This window comes from Cydia splendana, chromosome 1, assembly GCF_910591565.1.
Source record: "Cydia splendana chromosome 1, ilCydSple1.2, whole genome shotgun sequence".
Taxonomy (NCBI): domain Eukaryota; kingdom Metazoa; phylum Arthropoda; class Insecta; order Lepidoptera; family Tortricidae; genus Cydia; species Cydia splendana.
Window position 1 is genome coordinate 32,336,743 of NC_085960.1, and position 21,684 is coordinate 32,358,426.

General features: G+C 36.6%; 1 protein-coding gene across 1 annotated transcript; it reads right to left on the reverse strand.

The window, feature by feature from the left end:
- Positions 1–16,494: 16,494 nt before the first annotated feature.
- Positions 16,495–21,329, reverse strand: LOC134793487 (uncharacterized). Its single transcript, XM_063765072.1, has 2 exons — positions 21,061–21,329; positions 16,495–16,682 (listed from the first exon to the last, which is right to left on the reverse strand). The coding sequence occupies exons 1-2, from the start codon at positions 21,247–21,249 to the stop codon at positions 16,542–16,544; spliced, it is 330 nt and encodes a 109-aa protein (XP_063621142.1). The 5' UTR covers positions 21,250–21,329; the 3' UTR covers positions 16,495–16,541.
- Between the last annotated feature and the right edge of the window lie 355 nt (positions 21,330–21,684).

A 21,684-nucleotide genomic window follows, 5' to 3' on the forward strand; every position in this document is an offset into this window, starting at 1 on the left:
TCCAGACGACAAAATCAAATTGCCAATATCATCCACACGTAATATACAATTTCATAAGTGCATTACATCCTACACGGTCGCCCAGTACTTTTTGTAAGGAACCCAACTGGCTTTCCTACATAATGTTGGGTCAGCGAGCCAATGTTCTTGAATTTATTTTTGCGTCCACTCCACACAATTGATCGAAAAACTATCCCGTCTGGACACCTACTGGCGGTAATCACGCTGCTCCGCACATAAACTAACACACACAGTTCCACTAGGTACAGCCAGGGTCCAGCATCAGCTCTATCTTGGGTACTGCTCTTCCAAGTTCTCATTAAGACGTGTCAGATGACCAAAACAGCGTGTGCCTATGTTGCACCAAACCTGAGTTCCACTAGGTACAGCCAGGGTTTAGCATCAGCTCTATCTTGGGTACTAATCTCCTAAGTGCTCATCATGACGAGTCGGATGGCCAAAACAGCGTGTGCCTATGTTGCAACAAACCTGAGTTCCACTAGGTACTGCCAGGGTTCAGCATGAGTTCTATCTTGGGTACTGTTCTCCCAAGTGCTCATCATGACGAGTCGGATGTCCAAAATAGCGTGTGTCTATGTTGCATCAAACCTGATCGAGTTCCACTAGGTTCAGCCAGGGTTCAGCATCAGCTCTATCTTGGGTACTACTTTCCTAAGTTCTCATCAAGACAAGTTGCATGACCAAAACAGCGTGTGCCTATGTTGTATAAAACCCGAGCTCCATTAGGCACTGTCAGGGTTCAGCATCAGCTATCTTGGGTACCTACTGAAAGTACTGATCTACCCAGTGATCATCATGACGAGTCGGATATCCAAAACAGCGTGTGTCTATGTATGTTGCATCAAACCTGAGCTCCACTAGGTACTGCCAGGGTTCGGCATCGGCTCTATCTTGGGTACTACTCTCCTAAGTGCTCATCAAGATGAGTCGGATGACCAAACCATAATGTGTCTTTGTTACACCAAACCTGAATTCCACCAGGGTACTGGGTCATTTTGCTGAACTGCACGCCGACGTTTCGATTGGCGTGCAGTTCCCATACAAGTTGCAGTCGGGTTGTAGTCCGTCTGTATCGGCCCTAAGTCACTGAAGTTTGTATTAATTATGCTTATCTTTATTTATAATTTTAGCAGTTCCAAGCAATAGTAACACTAAAGGCGCCATTCATTAATTACGTAAGACAATTTTTGCCAGCTTTTGACCCCCTCCCTCCCCTATGTAAGAAATAATAAGAATAGGCTGACCCCGTCCAGCCACCAATATAATTTATTTAAAAAAATATATTTTATGAATGTTTATTTGTACCTGTACAAAGGTACTTGAGCTCGTTTAAGCTAACTCTGCACCGTGTTTGATAGCATAGAGTGTGGAAGTATAATTTTAAACGTCATAATTTCATAGAAATTAAAAAGATATCGCATCTTTGTGACCTTACTTAAGAACTATGAAAACCCCCTCCCACCCCCTTGTAAGAAAAAATAAGATATGTTCGACCCCCTCCACCCCAAAATCGTCTTACGTAATAAATGAATGGCGCCAAAACTGTATCTTGAACTAAAAATTACCCGATTTAAGTTTGCTAACACAACATGACTGATCATCACATCGTCAGCGTCACAAAACATACGAGTAAATTGACCTCCGCAGTAAATATACAGCAAGATTGATTGTTCTAGTAGGTATTCACAAAAACTTAATTGCTAAAATGGGAATCAAACCAAGTGAAGCGAGGTGGGTTGAATCCAAAATTGTACCCACTTTGGTATTCATCGTTGTTAATGGCGTAAGCGCCATCGACATTATTGAACTTGAAAACACCACATAGGTATCGTATTGTCTGAATACCCACAACACAAGCCTTCTTAAGTAGTCAATTTGTATAAGAATGTCCAATATTTATTTATATTACTAACGCCATCTGTTAGAGAAAGAAATAATTAACATTAGCACGAATGTTAATTCATCATTTTGCCAACAGATGGCGCTAGTAGTAATACAAAGTGTTATTACTTTATTTTATTTTTTTAGGTTTATTAAATGATATATTTATGTTTGATAACACATCTAGACATGAATTTAAATTACTATGTTAAATTTCAAACCTAACAGTGCAGTAGTTTTTCCGTAAAGTGTACCACAAGAATGCATAGTTCGTCGATTAGTGATAGGGCTCGCTTCGCTCGCCCTAATAAATTATTTCACACCGTGCACGAAAGAAATCACCACATCATTATTAGAAAAACATAGATAGCAGCTATTTTTTTAACACAATTTCTATTTAATAAATCGGATGGAAGTATAAAAAGTAGGTGAGTTGACTGTGACGTCTCTACACACGTTTTCATATAAATTCCATATTAGCAAATCGTTTTGACAGTTCTAAAAAAGAAGCTGATTTGACTAGTAAGTAGGAAAGTAGCAATTATTTTTTTATACTTACAAGCTTTTATCGCTGACTGTACTTTTCTTTCAACAGGCAACTAATACTTAGTCATAGATACAGTTCTGACACACCCAAACACAATTAGGTTGCGTTGTTTTATACAGAGTTCCTATGGCCAGCTCCTTTGTCTATCATCAGATCAGCTCGATGGTACCATATTATTGCAATGTTACCCAACGTCCATATTTATGTGAAGTTTCCGCAGAATCGAATAGGTAGTAAATAGGGAAAAAGGAGTTCAGGAGCCAGACGCGGATCCAGCCCTCTAAAAAGGTTGTGGTCACAGCCACTCCAAAGTCGGTCAAGTGCGAGTCGAGGGTACCTGATGATTCCCCGACCAATAAATTCGCAGAGGGATCGCAAGATATATAACTACGCTAAAAAACTTCTTCGGCTGTAAATTAAAAGCTGGCATTAAGCTAGAAATAATTGCCCCTGTAAGTAAATAATCTATATTCTTGCAAATAATTAGGGCTCTGTATTCAGCTGGGGTACCTACCCTAATGATTACCCGACCAATTTATAGCACAACAATTACACAATTTATAGCACATTGTCGATTCGCTTGACAACGTTTCGCCGAAAATCGTTTCGCAGAGTCAATTATTCGTAGATGTAACTTTTGGTCGACTAACTTTTGGTAGACTCTTGATTCACATATCATTCAGTTCGCTTCTGTGTAAATTAGCAGACCAACTATTAGAAGAATTACATTTGGCAGAGTAATCTTTTCATCAAGCAACCTTTAGTCGAGTAGGTAACGTTTTATAACTTTTTTCAAGTTTTTGTCAACTCGATCACACTACATATAAATAAGTACTGTGGACGGTTTTACCTGTGGACACTGCCGGTATTTAAAGAACTAATAACGATATACTACCATAGTGAACTTAAAAAAATGCATTTTCTTATATTAGGTACTAACAATTCGTTATTCACCATATTTATAAATGTACGGAGATTTTTTTTTTCGACTCTTAAATGCCAATATCTAAATTTTTATCCTCGTAATATAAATGTGTTTTGTGAATTCGGTAAATGATACAAGTGTGTAAATAATCACAAAATAAGCTTCAAGGTTTCATTGTTGTTTTCTACAGTTTTCGCATTTTGCCAGATGTTTAATAGATACCTAAATACTAAATAGTATGGTTCATAAAAAGGAGGTAGAGTAGTGTACCTATGGACACCCTGACTAACGAAAAATCAAGCTTTATTCGTCTAAAGCTTTACGTACTAAACGATGATTACGAGGTCTTTGTAGACCCTGGAGACAATATCAAGTCCAAAAGTTTACCAAATATGGCATACGATTTTTTGTAAGGTCTATGGAGCCCTTTCCATACCCATATAGACCTGCGCTCTAAAACTCCTATGACAGACAATTAAAAGCAGGAATTATTTTACGAAATTGTACAGAAATTTCTTAATGTATAAATTTAAGACTCCATAGTTTAACAATTTAAAAAAGTGCTGTTTATTCTGTATCACTATTAATTTGAGTTGTCAGCTGATATAAATACTTATGACAGCTAGGAGTTCTATTTAACTAAGTAGGAGTTCTATTTAAGGCACCGTGTTTCGGCCAATGGTTAATTTACTCGGCCAATTTTGACGTTCACCAAACGATCACTCTACGAAAAGTAAATCTACGTAGGTATCGATTAACTGACTACTCTGCGTATAACTAATGAAATTCTGCCAAATGTTTCTCTGCCAAGGCGTCTGCGAAACAAAAATCGGTGTAATTCTACTCGGGGAATCAACAGGGCACCCTATCAGGGTTGTGGGCATGCCCACCGTGCCCACAACGGTGGATCCGCGCCTGTCAGGAGCCATTTATCTTATCATATATGGAATCTAGGAGAGCGCCATCTACAATTCGCTTTCGCCGGTTTACCCATTATAGAGGTAAGGTTACATTGCATGATTGCTCAGAAAAAGCCTAAAATAAAAGTTAGTGGATTAAATATATGGGGAAGGTGTCTTCTAAATAGTTTCCCTACATAGTTAGGAAAAAACTATCATTATATATGGAATCCAAAAATGCGCCACCTACAAAGCTAAAAAATCGACAGTTACAAGTTACAGCTTGTGGATCAAATCTAGGAAAAAATTCCTTTTTGTTTAAAATTAGTTTCTTCATTTCATTTCATTTACATATTTCCTTGCTTTGTGTGTACAGTAGGTCTTATTAATAAATTAAATTATGTCTCAACACAACCCTGAGAGGGCACTGCAATTCACTTACAGATAAAATATATATAATACAGTCGTTAGATATGAATAATGATATAGTACAGTCGCCATCAAATTATCATGCATTAACAAAAGATATATGTCACTTATTAACTAGTTAGTCATTTCATTACAATATTATAATTTTTATATGTCAATTTACATCTGCTAAATATAAAACGAGTAAAAAGAAATTTATAAGTACTTTACATTTACAGAATTGGAGTAGGAACAAAAGATAGAGAGATGCCTGTATTTCTCCGGAATATTATTTGTGTAATTAGTTATTGTTATTCTGTAGGTATTCGTCGACCGAGTAATAGGCTTTTTCTACGAGATATTGTTTCAACACTTTTTGAAATTTATTTTGGTTTTGCTCGTATTGCCTTCTTCTTGCCTTCTTCGTATTTCTTTGTATGGCCGCCCTTATTTTTATTATGGTATGGAGTATACGAGTGGAAGAGTACCATCTACAATTAACATTCACAGGTCTTCTCCATTATTGTACGGTTAGGATTTGGGTGAGATTGTACAGTCATCATCATCATCATCACAGTCAACAGAAATAGTAAATTGTTAATCAAGGAATGAAGGGCATCTAATTCAGTCGAGGTAGTTTGCCATAGGCCATAGGGTTGACCAAGGTTTGTGTAGATAATACTGATTAAAATCACGTCTTTTTTTTTTCATTATTATTTACGAAAACAGGATTTAAGGATGACTCACGCTAGACCGTGCCGTGCTCGGGCCGAGGCGTCCGACATGTCATTTTCTATGACGGCTGATCGGTGATCACTTGGTGCTTTCCATAGAGAACGAGGCGCCGGAAGCTCCGTCCCGGTCCCGGCCCGATCTAGCGTGGTCAACCTTTAATCGCGTATACGTATACGGGATTTATTATACGCTACTAAGTCCCGTTTTCATAAATAATAATAACTTGAGTTTTCATAGGTAAGCAAAGATGAAATGTAAAGTGTCCCCTAACAACTGAGTTGGCATGTATTAAAGCTCGTCCCGTCAGCCACGCTACATCAGAGACGTTGTAAAACTTGCCCGGCCGGAGTAAGCTCGAAACGAAATTGGCAATCCTCTTCCACAATGGACCGTAAAATGGTTTTCCGTTTTTGCCCGACCGAGCGGAGCGCTCGTTGATTCACCGGACACGTCGCGGGCTATCGCTAGTCGGGGATTTGTGGAAATAACTCTTTTGGGCGCTTGTACCGATACCCGTCATTACCCGTCACTTGACAATCACGCAATACACGGCGCGATTCGGGAAATGAATTAGATTAACTGGATACGATATAGTAAAGATATGTGACGTCCCACGGGTAAAGGTACCCTATGGCGGTTGGCGCTTACACTATTATTAACGCCGCTCCAATATTATTGTGGCGCTATGCGACGTAAGAGCCAGCCACCATAAAGTACGAATTAAGGTAGGAATTGCCTTTTGCCGTGGAACGTCACATAAGTTTACTATTTCATATCTAGTAAATCTCTAATTCATTTCCCGAATCGCGGCGCCAGCCGCCATAAGGTACCTTTTGCCGTGGAACGTCACATATCTTTACTATTTCATATCTAGTGAATCTCTAATTCATTTCCCGAATCGAACCGACAGGCGCCGCAGAGTAGTTATCGGTATAGTTGAGCTACCTACATGCCTACTTGGCATCACGCTTGACATATATGTATGTAATATAATATAACAACGCAAATCATGTTACGGGACAGTGTAACTTCTTCACTCCATCGCCTAAGCCAAAAATTTACCTATTTCGAACCTTTACCTATTTATTTTTCCTTTAAGAAAAGGATGATTCACGCTAGAACGGTCCGGGTCCGGGCCGAGGCTTCCGACACTTCTTTATCTATGGCGGGTGATCGGTGATCACGTGGTGCTTTGATGCGTCATACTGCCGTATTCGAACTTCAAGATATTCACAAGAGACGACACGTACTAGATCCATTCTAGATACGTTATAGCAAAGACATATGTAACTTCGTATAAGACGAATAAAGTCTAAGGAAAAAACGTGCCTCGGAATTGAAGCAAAAGTCATTCTCGAATAGATGGCGCACACACCTTTAGCCTATCCTCGGCTAGATGGCGTGACGACACCGTTTCATATTTAACAATTTTAACACATAGATATCAGTGAATGAAAATGGATCAAAATGATATAAAAATAATAAAATAATTTATCCATATATATACATTTTTTGATAACTTTATACGTTTTCATTTTGAGTTTTAGTCGTGTGTCGATAGATGGCAGTAAATTTACAGTGACTACATAATTTACAATGACAGGACCCCTCTATACTATCTATTCTTTTTGGTTATAGTTTAGATATCAACTAGGTATGTAGTTCTCTTTTGCAGCGCAATTCGGGCAACCAATGTCACTTTTACGTTAGATAGAGTAAGATATCTATTAGATGTGAATTGGATCTCTAAGTCATATCCTGTGGAAATCGTTCAACAGTATCTCCAGAATCGCGCAAATGTCAAATTTGACAGGTTAGATCTTAAACATATCGTTATCGTATCTTGGTGATGTCTAATAGATGTCTATTTCAAAATCCCAATCCGGCCCATAGTCATCAATAGTCCTAGATATTACAATTTACACTTATAAACTGAGTACCTACTCATACTAATTTATAAATGATGTCCTGCACAGTACGGTCAAGGAATTTAATTCCAGTACCATTTCGTATCTTGTCACAGTGACAATAGCATGACGTCTCTAGCGACTTTCATATTGATTATCACCGTGTCAAGGTACGAAATTAAATTCTTTGACTGCTACTTATGGGCTAAGATGGCCGGCTTTTTATCATTTGTCACCATGCCTGTCACGTGCTAAAGTGACGCATGACATGACAGGTGATAAAAACGGGACCATGGTACCGCTGCTGGTTCTACTATTTAAAATGCTTTGTACGGAATGTTCTGTGACATTATCTTCTTTTTACAAACACTAGGTCATGAATAAAGAACTAAATAAATAGGAGAAATTTAATTACGTACGTAGCTTAGGTACGTAATTTTAGCGCCTGCTGCATTAACAGATAAACTAGGTTGACAGTTTATATTAAACCTCCTTAAATCTGGAATAAACATTGTTCTTGGTTTCTTTTATCTTAGTTAGCTAATTTGAGATAAAGCATTAATAAAGTACCTGATGTTTTCTTCAATAATCTCAAAGTCAATTAAAACCTTATTTTTAATTATTTAGTTTATACCACGTTAAATACATAGCATGCATTTTTAGTAAATTAGCGATAAAATGTATTTATTCATCTTGTTATGTTAGTTATATAAGGGAATTTAGGTTTAAAAAAGTGTTTTAACTGAATGCTTCAACGGACGCACTTAACTAAGCACTTAAAATATCACTTAAGAGGCCGTGTACGATTTTAGAGCAGAAATGTGAAATGTTGTCGATTGTTTAAGTATCAAAATTACGTTGAAATTAAGTCGAGTTTCAAAGAAATTGTCACTTGTTTTGAAGTAATTTCTGAAAAAAATTGATTTCGTCTAACTTTCATTTACACTACTTCAAAGTCATAATATCAAAAATGTAGTCTGATAAAGTAAAAGTACAGGATATGTGTAATACAAAATTACCATCTTTGGCAGTCCAAACTTTACGAAATTTACAAATAAGAGCTTTAAAATATGTGTTTTACGGGCGTTTACCTAAACGTCCATCAGAAAAAAAATCATTACTAATTTAGTGAGTCTGTTTTCAAAAAAAATATCTGAAAAAGTACAAGATAAGAAGACGTGCTAATAGAAACCAGTACTTGTTATTTCTATTAGGTAGCAAAAAGTGTAGAATTTCTTCGTCAAAATCTATCAGTTTTACATTTTTGCGACTAAAATCGTACACGGCCTCTTAAAACTTTTTTCGCAAATGTGATGAAGAACACTGTATCATGAGAAGTATTAAGATTGTCAACCCGAGACATAAAAACACTCTGCGAAGTTTCTATTGACTTTAGTTAAAATTTTGGTTTTACTTCCCTTATTATTATACAATGTAGTTCAGTTACAACTTTGTTTAAATTTTTCTTTTGTAATGTCCGGAAACTGATTCGAACGCTTAAAATGTAATACATTCATAAGTAACACTGGTAGCACAATAATAACCTACCGATCATTCTCGTCCGAATGACCACTCTGCGGCTCCGGCCGGTCCGGCGCGCGCCGCTCATCCATTTTAACTCCGCCAACCGCCATCAATCGCGATCCCCGGTACACCAGATAACACTTACATCTCGTAATTATGCTGAGTTGTCTTATCTAGACAATTCAGTGTAAATAGTGTTTATTAAGTTGATAAAAAGTCCTTCAGATTCGAGATTTCTATTTACTCTTTGTATAGACTCAATTCTTTTGAGCGACACTTCAGAACGATAACAGTGATAATTAGGTAATTATTTACTTTTTATAACAGCAGAATAGGTGTATCCTGGGGGCCTACCGCGAAAACCGAAATTCGCAAATTGCGGGGATCTTTCTCTTTAACTCTCATTAAGACGTGATTAGAGTGACAGAGAAAAATGCCCGCAATTGACGAACTTCGATTTTCGCGGTTATAGTCCTGTCTTGTACGCGTCGACTCGAGTTATTAGACTGTACTTATTAGGTGCATCCACACCGCAGATAACTTTTGTGGAGCAACACTGTGCAACAGTAAATAACTAGGTAAGCTACCTAAAGTTTCCGTTTTGCTCCACAAAAGTTACCTGCAGTGTGTATGCACCTAATAACTCGAGTCTATGCGTAAAGGGATTTGAGTCTAGAGCCATGAGTTGTGTTCATTGAGTCGTTACATTTGTAATGATTATTAAAGTCCGAAAGACCAATTTGCGGCTCCGGCCCCGCGCCGCTCATCCATTTGATCCCGCCAACCGCCATCAATCGCGATCCCCGGTACACCAGGTACCACTTACTTACTGGTTGTCGTAATTATGTCAAATATAAGGATCGTTTGAAAGTTAACGTTCGTTCAAGTAATGCGATCTACTGATAATAGTTATTTGTTTTACAAGGGGCAAAGTTGTTGTTTAACTCCTCAGCACCGCACTCTAACAGTAACAGTGAAATATTCCAAAATTGAGCATTAAAACTATCCTAAGTATGTCTTTCCCCGGGCCTCAAACTGGGGTCCCTTTGTTTCCCATAAAGTTTTAAGTCATAATGTATTGTTTGTCATATTATCGTTAGTCATAAAACTGAAACCGTTAACTTTTCAGGATTTTCGTAAGGTTATTCTATAGATAGGTTAAGTTAGGTTAGGTTTGTTTTATGGCAATCCTGAAAAGTTACGCGTTTCTGAGAAAAACCAATTATGACTAACGAAAATTCGGACAAAGAATACGTTATGACTTAAAACTATTTGGGAAACAATAGAGACCCCCTCAAACTATCTCCAATATCTCCATACCAAATATCATTAAAATCTGTTCATCGGTTTAAGCGAAAGGCATGGTTACTTTCGTATAAATTTTAATATTAGTAGGGATTTAGTGCTGTGCCTTTAAAAATAACCCCGTATTATTAAGCGGAGGCTAAACGCTGCTCGCAGACTGTCTCACCTCGCACGTCGCGTCGTGCAGATGGGATGGCGCAATTTATAGAGCAATTCATCACGGCTCTTAGGAGCATACTCCACTACGAGTACGTCTGCTATGGAGATGTTTCCTTATATATTTATATACGTACTGCACGGGGGAAACTAGAATTAGGTTGGGAAATTTAACTATTAACTACCAGGATTACTATTTTTAACCCCCTTCGCTTAAAGAGGGGTGTTATATGTGTGACACCAATGTCTGTCTGTGGGTAGTTCTCCAACGGATGGACCGATTCCGATGCAGTTTTTACGTGAAAGCTAGTTTCCTTGCAGTAGTTCTTAGCTATGTTTGATGAAACACGATTACACGATTCAGCAGTTTGAAGAGTAGGTATCAGCTCTTTTCAAAAATGATGTGAAGCATTTATGGCATAGGTATAAATGGTTTAAATTCGTAGGGGGTTTTTATTTTATTTTTATTTTTATTTTATAGTTATTAGTATTAGGTACTTACTTATGGTTCGAACATCAGCTACATTACGGTTCTAGTCACACATGTAAGTAAGTACATCATGCGTATTAGGTACGAAATAGATGACGTTACTAGATTATGAAACGTTTGACAATTCAGTTACCACAAATGATTAAAAAATAGTTTTTCACGCTACTCGTACATCCACTCGTAGCATGTCATGTATATTAGCTGTTCAAAAAAATATTTTTGCCACCTACATTATTCTAAATAACCTGAGGTCTAAATTATCAAAATTTATTTATAAATGCTAAACTAGTCAATTCGTATTACCACTCGTTACAAAGTCTAATTACAAAACGATTTCGATATGCATATATTTTGCAGCATTTTACATAATTGCTTATTCGCCTAGTTAAACTAGAAATTATTATGATAAATTTCAATAAAATCACTTGGGGCATTTTGGGAAGGTATACATTTTCGTAAGCGAGGTATAGTCTCTCGATTTGTAACTGGCCCCGAGCCGCTAATCCTTTGTCTATTGTTAAGTAAAACCGCACGTGCCTCTACATGTAAAAAAAGGGTCGTTTAATTCTCTACGGTTACTGAGTGCTGGCGAGTCGAACCAGGATAAAATGTGTCATCCAGATGCGTAACAAAGGCGCGTTATTGAAGAGCGCACCTACACTGGTTTTTTGAGCGTTGGACTAGCCCGCGCTCAGGTGCCAATTAGAATAATTAAGACCTTTTTTGCAGGTAAGTAGTACGTGCGGTTTTACTTAACAATAGACAAAGGATTAGCAGTTTGGGGCCTACTACGAATCGAAAGACTTTACGCTGAACTTACGTTACGCTCTATAGAGGTCTCTCTCTATAGGGTCGAGTTCACAAACATCTTTACTAACCTGACAAAAATATATTTACACGATCTTATTGTCAGTGTCCACGGCCCGATTCGAACTTTGAGATTCGTCAATTAATAGATCTAGAAACGATATGGATTAGATATGTCAGAGTCAAATGTGACGTTTCTTCAAACACACAGTCAGCTAATCCATATCGTTTCTAGCTCTATTAAATGACGCATCTTAAAGTTCGGATCGGGCAGTTAGAGGCGTGTCAATATATTTTTAAAAAGTTGGCTTGTAAAGATGCTTGATAACTGAACGTATGAGCTGAAACTGTGAACTACACCACTAAATAAATTGGAACAGTATTACATAAAAGTTAGCTTTATATATTTAGAAAATCGAATCAATAATACCACAAATCGGCAAGCGTAGCCTCAAAGCAAGTGCAACCATGCTTGTTCATTGTTTTGGCCAAATGTACCTATGTGCGTGTAGTAAGCCGCATCACTCGCCATTATTTCAGTTGGGGGCACTTAAAACCCTGGTTCCGTTAACAATTCAATTCGACAACGCAAAGCCGTTCTCACAAACCCGTGTAAATAAACGGAACGTGGAGGCGGATTTACTCTTTGGAAATATGATGCCTACGTGTTATCAACAGTAATCGGATTCCGATCACTAGTTATAGTGGTTATTAATCTTAGGGTTATCTTTTATAAAGGGATATCCCATTTTAAATATTTAAAGTTGAACACACTTTCATTACTATTATTACTTATTTCTACTCATAACCGAAAGCTCGTTCGATCCCAATGGGTGAAAAAAAGTATCCCAAGATTTTTATTTGCACTCTATTGCCGTTTTTCATAGACTCTGTATGAAGGTAACAGTAAAAATGTTTGGAAATCTTACGTAACGATTTTGCCGCGAGCGGCAGTAATAATTTGTTAAGGATATTAAAAAAATATTGTGGAAAACACAACGCATATTCTGCAAAAAAAGCGGTCATCTACCTATATAATGACAATGTTATTGAAATGAGGGCTATTGGTTTTTATGATGTTGGTATGAATATTAAACGGTTGCCTACTTCACCTGTGCACAGTGAAATTTCTTCAACCAGATTTATATTGACAGCTGTTAGTGTCGGTAGGAACTCGAGTCCTTCGAGTCTGAATTTGATGAACGCAGCTCATTTTTTTTCTAAATAACAGTAAAGATATTAGGCGTTATTGGTGTACCTAAAGAAATTATACATAAAGACAATGCATTTCGAAACTGTTTGTAAAAAAAACGAGAGTTACCACACCATACCATAATTACAAAAAAATAATGTTTACTGTCGAACTTAAATTAAAATTGCGCCTATATTAATATTGATTGCTTTTTTTGGCCTCAGGAATACGTCGAAATTAGCTGCATCGTGTAGAGCGAGAAAGATGCACCAAGATTTATTTAATTGGTGTCGTATTTATAAAACCTGAATACTCCTCACGGCGTTGTCATCGTGTTTTATTACAACACTATCGTGTATAATGGTTTATAGAAACACGTCCTTATATTACAGAGTGAACGCTTTGTATCGGGTAGACATAGTTTTAACTAGGGCCGATGCAATTCGTGATTTTGGCACGGTTGCCATCAACATTTTATAGGTAAGTATACTTATGTGTACGAGAAGGGATGTTATTACAACGCGTAGACATAAAGTCAGTGCGACCAAATCCGTCTGCGAGAAAATCCATACACGAGCGTATTATTCTAATTTTTTTTTTGCGAAGGTGCACAACTTTTTTGACTGCTGCAACGAATAGCAATCGCTGCTTTGTCGATGAAGTTAACAATCGTATATTGTTGTTTGAAAATAAAAGCGCCCATTTACGGAATTTCCCGTAGACGGATTTGGCCGCATTTACCTTACTTTACGAGGTTTTTTTTGGTTGATCAGATATAGAAGACAGCCATTTTTTGTGATGTGAGGGATAAGCCTGTAATTTAAGAAACTATCATCATAGTAGAAGCAGGATGATGATGGTATAAATCAATTTTAAAAAATTGTTATAAATATATTGTAATATAGATACACAGTTGCCAAAAATATCTGAACAATTGAACATGCAAAATAACACCTTGCTAACATTGTAGTCTCTAGTTTACCTCATAGCAACTGTATGTACAGTTACGCTCCGTGATTGTTAGGTCACTTTTGGTTCTAGCTAAATTGGACATTCCATAGCGTTAGTACATTGATCAACCAATTTAGCTAGGACCCTAAATGACTCAACAATCGCGGAGCCTTATGGTACGTAGCAAAAAGCTTAGCTATCTTTTTTACTATAACTTATCTTTTATTTATACTAAGCCTTTTTTGTTATATTTCTAATGTCTGTAGCGAATTCAAGCCATCGGTAACTTGGCATTGAAATTAAATTAGATTTAAATTAAATTACTTTATAAATAAAGTCTGTTTATCGTGATCTAAATCGGAATCATGACGGTGCTTGTTTTGTGTAAAAAGGTAAAATAATCATTCCAGTATTTTTGCGCTTATTTGTAAACAATTAAATAAAAAGCCTACCTAACAGTTACCGCTAAAATAAAAATAAGAAAATATTTTCGTATGAAACTATTAATTTACGTTTAACTGGGTAAAACATTTGCGCTGTTATGCAAACAAAATCGAAACAAAATCCTTACAATCCTTAAGCATGAAACAAAAAGCGGCATTACCTATACTTTAGTTCTTTAAAAAAATTGACATTGATTTGCTACTGTTTGGACGCTCTTCATAAAGCATAATAATGTTCACTCGATACATAGATAAAAACTCATTTATAATAAGTTTTAAGCGAGCTTTGCGAAAACTTATTTAGTATTAAGCTTAATTAGTATTCAGTTTTAAGCGAGCTTTAAACTTATTTTACCATACCATTAGACTTATATAGACCGGGATATGAACCGTGATTACCTTTTGTATTGTTATCCCAGTACATACATATACATAAGTCTAGTGAAATTAACTGTGAATCATTCAAAACTGTTATTTTATAATACCTCCCATACAACTTATTATTTAATAAGTCAGGAAACTAATGTATGGATAAGCTTACCTATATATTTTTACCACACTAGCTGGTGCCGCTCTGCGCTGGTGGCTCTCTTGATTGTTCAAAAACTGATGGGAAAGATGAATTTGATCCAAAGTGGGGCAAAGTAATCTGATGCAAATTTTCCTCTCCCCCTCACCCTCACCGCGTGCCTTGAAACTCTCGCAACGCTCAAGATTCCACTTTTCGAACCACTCGCTACGCTCGTGGTTGAATTATGGAATCTTTCGCTTGCTCGGGTGTCCAATTAGCGAGCGGTTAAACACCAACTTTGCCCCCTTGTAAAACAAATAACTATTCTTTGCCTCGAGAGATACACAGCGAGTAATGTGGAACTAAAGAAAGTGTAGGTATTAAACAGAACATTTATCATTTCAGCATTATCTCGGTGAAAAGTAAAAACGTAAAATAAACCCGAACCAGTTTGCTTCAGTTTGCGACAACGTGCGCGCCGACACTCCCAGTTTTTTGTATTTTTAACTGGCGACGAGCTAGTTTAGTTGAATGTTCATTTAGATTCCTCTGCGCCATCGGGGACATGAATAAAACATCCCGACCATAGAAGAAGACTTTAAACGGAATAGAAGTTTATTTTCCTTTTATTTTAATGAATAATTTGGTTTCGAGGTGCAGTATCTGAATAGACTTTTGCAAATAAGCGTGACAGTATCTTTTCTCTCGCTCGCGAATATGTCAATACCAAACTGGTGGCAGCCGTAAAGGTTCACAAAATCATCAAGCATTACTTAAAAGTCACAAGAACCACTACCACCAGTTTTGACATTGACAGATACGCTCGCGTCTAAGTAACTTACTTTCTATGCATCTCGCTCGTACTCGCATATTAGTGCAAGCGAGATGTATAGAAAGTAATTTACGTAGACGCGAGCGTATCTGTCAATGTCAAAACTAGTGGTAGCCGTAAAGAACCTAGCCGCAACCATACAATAAAATAAAACTTTCTCAGTTTAAAACAGAATTCTGAAATACCTATTTCAGAATTCTGCAGAATTTAAAGTCAAGGTACCCACCTTGACTTTAAATTTTACATGGACATTCAAGTACCTAGGTACCTAGATGTCTAATCTCGTGTTAGACGTAGATCTCGATCTGGTAGTTGAGGCCGGAGCCGCGCTCGGACTTAGCCGAATGTTGGCGTGCGAGAAGCCGACGCCGCCCGCGGTCACGCTGGGTATCGCCTCTGTGTGCTCAAGGTCGCGGCTGATCAATGTATACACATGACCAAGAAAAACGGGTGATATTGCATGACAAATTCTATACAAAGTGACCTAATTTAACTACTTTTGACTATCTATGAAGGATATATCTCGTTTCCCGCTCAAAATTTGGAAGATTAAGTTATTAGTTTGATCCTTTCGCATTTTCTCAAAGGTTAGCTGGAAGAGGTCCCTTTTAGGGATAAGTTCGCCTTTGTACAGAACATTTTTATTTTTGTTTTGTTTTGTCCGTTTTCTTAAACCTGTTTACTAGTATTGTGCAATAAAGTGACATACATACCTACATAAACGGATGGAATGGCTTTACATTTACAAAATCAAACAGAATATGTGTATTTTACGTTTATTATACTGGAGCATTATATTTGCTCTCAACAATTTTTTGGCCTGAAATTTTTACCTTTTACACGTTAATAAAATCGTTATAAGAGGATTTTAATAGAATAAACGACAACATGGAGGGTGATTCTAAGTCTGAATTAATGGATAAAAAGTCTCTTTAGATACAATCATGTCTATGAGTGTTTCATAGTTAACCGTATTCGGATCTCGTATGTGCCGTAGATATCTCGTGTTAGACGTAGATCTCGATCTGGTAGTTGAGGCCGGAGCCACGCACGGACTTGAGTCGGATGTTGGCGTACGAGAAGCCGACGCCGCCCGCGGTCACGCTGGGTATCGCCTCTGTGTGGTCAAGGTCACGAGCGATGATACCCTGGAACCAATTGATTAATCAAATTAAACAACTTTTACTTACAACTTAGGGAACAAATCAAAATTATTTTCTCAACTTTTTTTTCAGATTTTATATAAAGATTTTTTGGGTTAAACTGAAAAACTAGTGGCACACCATGCAGTCTACGTGGCTTATGGCTAATGGCCGCAGAAAATGTAGACGAATTACATGTGGTGCGAGTCTCAGCAATGAGGGAACAAGAATGAAGACTTTAAAAAACTTTACAAAACCGCTAAATACCGACTACACAAAAAAATATTCAAATCATATAAAGCCACTTAGTGCAAATCAAGACAATTACAATGAGCGTAAATAAAATACGTTTTCACTTCTCATGCTCAAAAAGTGCACCTTTATGTAGTGCGTAGACGACATAAAATCGCATTTTATGCTCTAGAGCATAAAGTAAAATCATCTATTACGACCCTTATTGACTTAGCAATAAAGTCCAAATTCTGCCATACAAACTGCCAGCCCTGCCGGCGCGCCCCCGACCGGCGCTCTCCCGATCGGCGTGCCCCGCGCCTCCGACCGGCCCAAGAACAATTTTCTTTAGTCTTGAATAAATACGTTAAAATAACCTAAAATATTTGATTTTTTGTATATTTTCCTCGCAATCGAAGTGAAAAGCAGAGTGTACAACAAGGGCATAAATGTCCATTTTTACCCTCGTCTACTATTTTGGTCTTCGCTTCGCTCAGACCAAAAAATTGCCCCGGGTAATAATAGGTCACTTTATGCCCTTGTTGTACAATCTACTATTAGAACCTACATTATTTAACTCTTTATTCATTTTTGTTCTTAGGCTGTGTTTTAAGTAATATAAGGATAAAAAAAGCCACATAACAATACAAAATGAATATAAATACATTAAATAAACGGTACCGCTTTCCACTTCACTAAATGGTGTTTTCTAAGAGCAAATGCGCAAGTAACTATCTACTATATATGTAATATATAGTATAGCTACGTTTTTACGGCAGTGCTACGGGGGAGGGTGAGGTATACAGAGGTAGCATATTGACTTTAGTGTCATTATAAGTTACGAATAACGACTTTCTTTACAAAGTAATCAAACAACTATCATTACGAGGTGTGAACTCCACGTGATAACGATAAATAGAACACGCACCCATTATTAATAGTTTAACCGCACAATAACCATTAAACGAGACCACCAAAGATAATCAATATTTAAAATACGACGACCTCATTTCAATGTAAACGTTGTTATATTAATGAGAACCTAAACCGGCCTGCTTGATTATAATGACGGTGTTTTATCTTTCAATTATTAATTTACCACTTTTTGTAGGTATCAGTTTTATACTGTTATTGACGCTGTGGGTAATCAACGTTTTCACGCGTTTTGCAGATATGAAAACACAAATATCACGAAAATTAACAAAACGTAAGTACAAACATATAATTGGATCCTTTTATTTGTTCATTGTATTGTATCTTATGAACCGATTGTATAAACTTTCATAGTAAGTCAATGCCTTTTGCAACGTGAACAAACTAGAAATAGAAAAAGTTTAAAAATATGTTCATATTCGTAGGAGTAATTCACCGAACCAGGATACTCAGCGCTGAGCTATGGACTGGTGGCTTATGGCCGCACATTCCAAACACAGCTACATAAGATTGAAAGCTTACAACTTAGGTTAATTAAAATGCTGGTTGACAAACAAACTAAAGAAAAATGTAACAAGGACTACAATATACTATTTAAAAAAACTAAAATATTACCTGTTCAAGAAAAGTTTACATATTTATTAGCTGTAGAACAATATATGTCACCGTTATTTAAAACTCCAAAAATATATCGTAGAAATTTAAGAAACTTAGTACGTAAGAAATATGATGAACCGAGAGCATGTAACTATTACGGACAGAGAACGCGAAAGTTTCTGATACCACGAATATTCAATAGCATTCCTCCGGAAAGTGACTGCTCATCTAAACAAATATTTAAAAATAAGGTAAAAACGTCATTACTAGACAATTCTGTGAAACAGAACCCAAGTAATTAGTCTGTAGAATTAGCAAGTAGTAGAATATCGCTCGCAGACGTATCTGCATGTTTAAAAAAGTTTATTTAGCAAGTAGAATTAGATTCACAATTAAGTAGATTTATAGTGTATTATTTTAAGTTATGTAATTTATGTAAGCGCACACAATAGGTTAAGAAAAGAGTGTTTTTATTCGCCAACAAACTATTCCGCAGTTTGGCGAAATTTCAAATGTGTAAATTTGTTTATTGTGTATGTTAGAACTAAATTAAAAAAAAACTTCCCAGTTCACGGAAATGATAATGTTTAATAAGATCAAAGCTCCACGAAATAAATTGAGTTTTCATCCTCATAATTATTTTCAAGCAATCATTACCTACGGTTTTCCGATCATTCAATTTTATCATTAAACGGCATTGAGAAATGGTGAAAAATATTTATTGTACGTCAATCAAGTGTATCAGATCTCGGGCGACGTTAAAATACGAGTCCAGACAAAACAAGATTTGTAGCTATACTGAAGATAAGGAATAAATGATTTTTGCCTTTGGAAACAGAGCAGCGCAATCAATTTGCTTTGGTCCTTAGTGCCTTCAGATTGTACTTTGAATTTCTTTGCAGATGTATAGAGATGTATTCTAACGTTTTCCTGTAACCTGTGGCTTATGTATGATAAAGATCCTGATGAAATAATTTTATAGTCATTTTTCGCAGATTATGCTATTACTTTTTTCTCTTAAAGAAAATATCTTCGTATATTAAGAGGAAAGGTGACGGCCGCTTCTCCATACAAAGATTTTGAGTTTTGCAAAATATTTTTGCATAACTTGATGTATAATTAACCATAGCTATGCCCCTACATGTAAAAATTAGAGGCGAAAAACAGATTTCATACAATTTTTAGAATACTTCTAACTTTTATAATAAATAAAAATTCGAAAAAAATCAAACGCAGGGGCATAGCTGTGGTTGATATACAACAAATTGTGTCAAAATATTTTCAATAAGTAATGTTAATATCCAGAGAGAAAAATGAGGACTACGTTTGTATGAAGAGGCGATTTCACGCGGGTCCTTCACTTTCGTCTTAAGTTCCGATCACAATTGATATTGAAATAATTTATGTAGAAAGTATAAGCATAGGTAGGTATAAAAATAACACTGGTTACTTTTGTTACATGGGTTATACTCGATATTTCTACCATCATTCCTATATTTATACTATATTTTACTGTTGCTTTGTGTATGACGGTGTAACTACTAGCATAATTAGTTACCATCACAAAAAGTTAATAATAAATAGGGAACCACCTACCTGTAATCGAGGGGAGCTACCTATTATTCAACAATCGAGGTGCGTCACATCGTTATTGTGTCATAATATAAAAACAAATAGGCCTGTAGTCTTATTTACTTGTAGTTGCTTTTGGGGTTCCTTAGATTGGCGAAAATGTCAGCATGGTGCGTCCGTCATTATTTTGAACATATTTGGTAGTACACCGGCAAAAAACAGCCTTCCTATATAAAATAATATAACAGGACGTAGGTTTGTGTATTGTGCGCATGGTGAAAAGGAGGCCGTTTCGGAAGTATGTAGGTATGTATTTGTTTTTTATATAAGTATTATGTTATTGTATGTAAGAACGAAACCCTCCAAGGCCTCCATTATGTGTGGTCGAACGCGTATTAGGCCGGTATTTATCGGTAAATAGAATGATTGAGTCATAACGTGTACTTAATAGGCACTCGGCAGTTAGCGTTGTTAAAGGTAATTAAAAAGTGAAGGAAACGGATCACTTTATATGTAAATTTTTACCACGTGACCCGATTTATAGGGCCTTATCTAGCTGCTATCAAAGGCATGTACCTACATACGCGTTATTATTCGAATTATAACAAGATTATTTCTTATTTAAGTATAACTTAAGTAGAACGTAGGTACTCTTACTACTTACTTATGACAGTAACAGCATGATATTGTTTGTAAGAAACATGTTGAAAATTATCAAGCTATGATAACCTAAGTAGTAAAGGTAGTATTTGATAAATCTGAATGCTGACAGACATACGTACATATGTCGTTATAAATAAAACTTAAAATAAAGAAAAACGTACGATTGAGATAAACACTTGACAAGCCTAAAAATTCTAGACGAACATAGATACAATAAAAAAAAAATGAACATAGATACCAACCGATTTTAGCCGTTACCTACTTATACTTAGGGTGCGTAAACCTACCCGGCGTATTCTAAACCAGTTTCGCCAGGTTTCTACCATCCTGGTTAAAACACAGAATATTCAACCATCACATTAAACCCACAAAACAAACAAAAATATACCTTTATTATCTGTTGTCCAGGATCAGAGAAAAACACCTCCTTAACTCTCTTCTTAAGCGGGATGGCATTATATTCAGCTTTCTCCTGCCACAGCAATCTGCTGTTAAAACTGGTGCCCACTATGAGATCCTTGCTTTCCACGTAAATTGCCGACAGGGCGACTACAAAAACTACTAAGGCGATCTTCATTATAAATAGTTAATGTTTATAAATTAACTGGTAGCTTCGCTGGTCAGCGCGGGACTGGCTTGATATCGCGACCCGCTTGCCCTGCCCTGTTTACATTCGTACGTCCTTGTTAATGCCCATGTTTGAACCTTATCACGAAGAAATAAGGTTGGCCAATAGTCAATGCTGTTAGTACTAAGAAGTGAGTAACAGGAAAAACTTATTAGCTGTGAATTGGATAAATTGTGTGAGTCGAAGAACAATGAGTATCAGGGCTAAGTGTATGCGGTCATTTCTCATTAAGGACATCTGCGTAGATGTATTTAAGTACTTGTTGTGATGTGACATGTGATTCACTTCGGGTCAACATGTGATATGCTTTGAGTATACCTACATTGTGATAAAGTGTTTTTATAGCCTAGACACTAACACTAAAATGACAGTTCGATGAGCCAT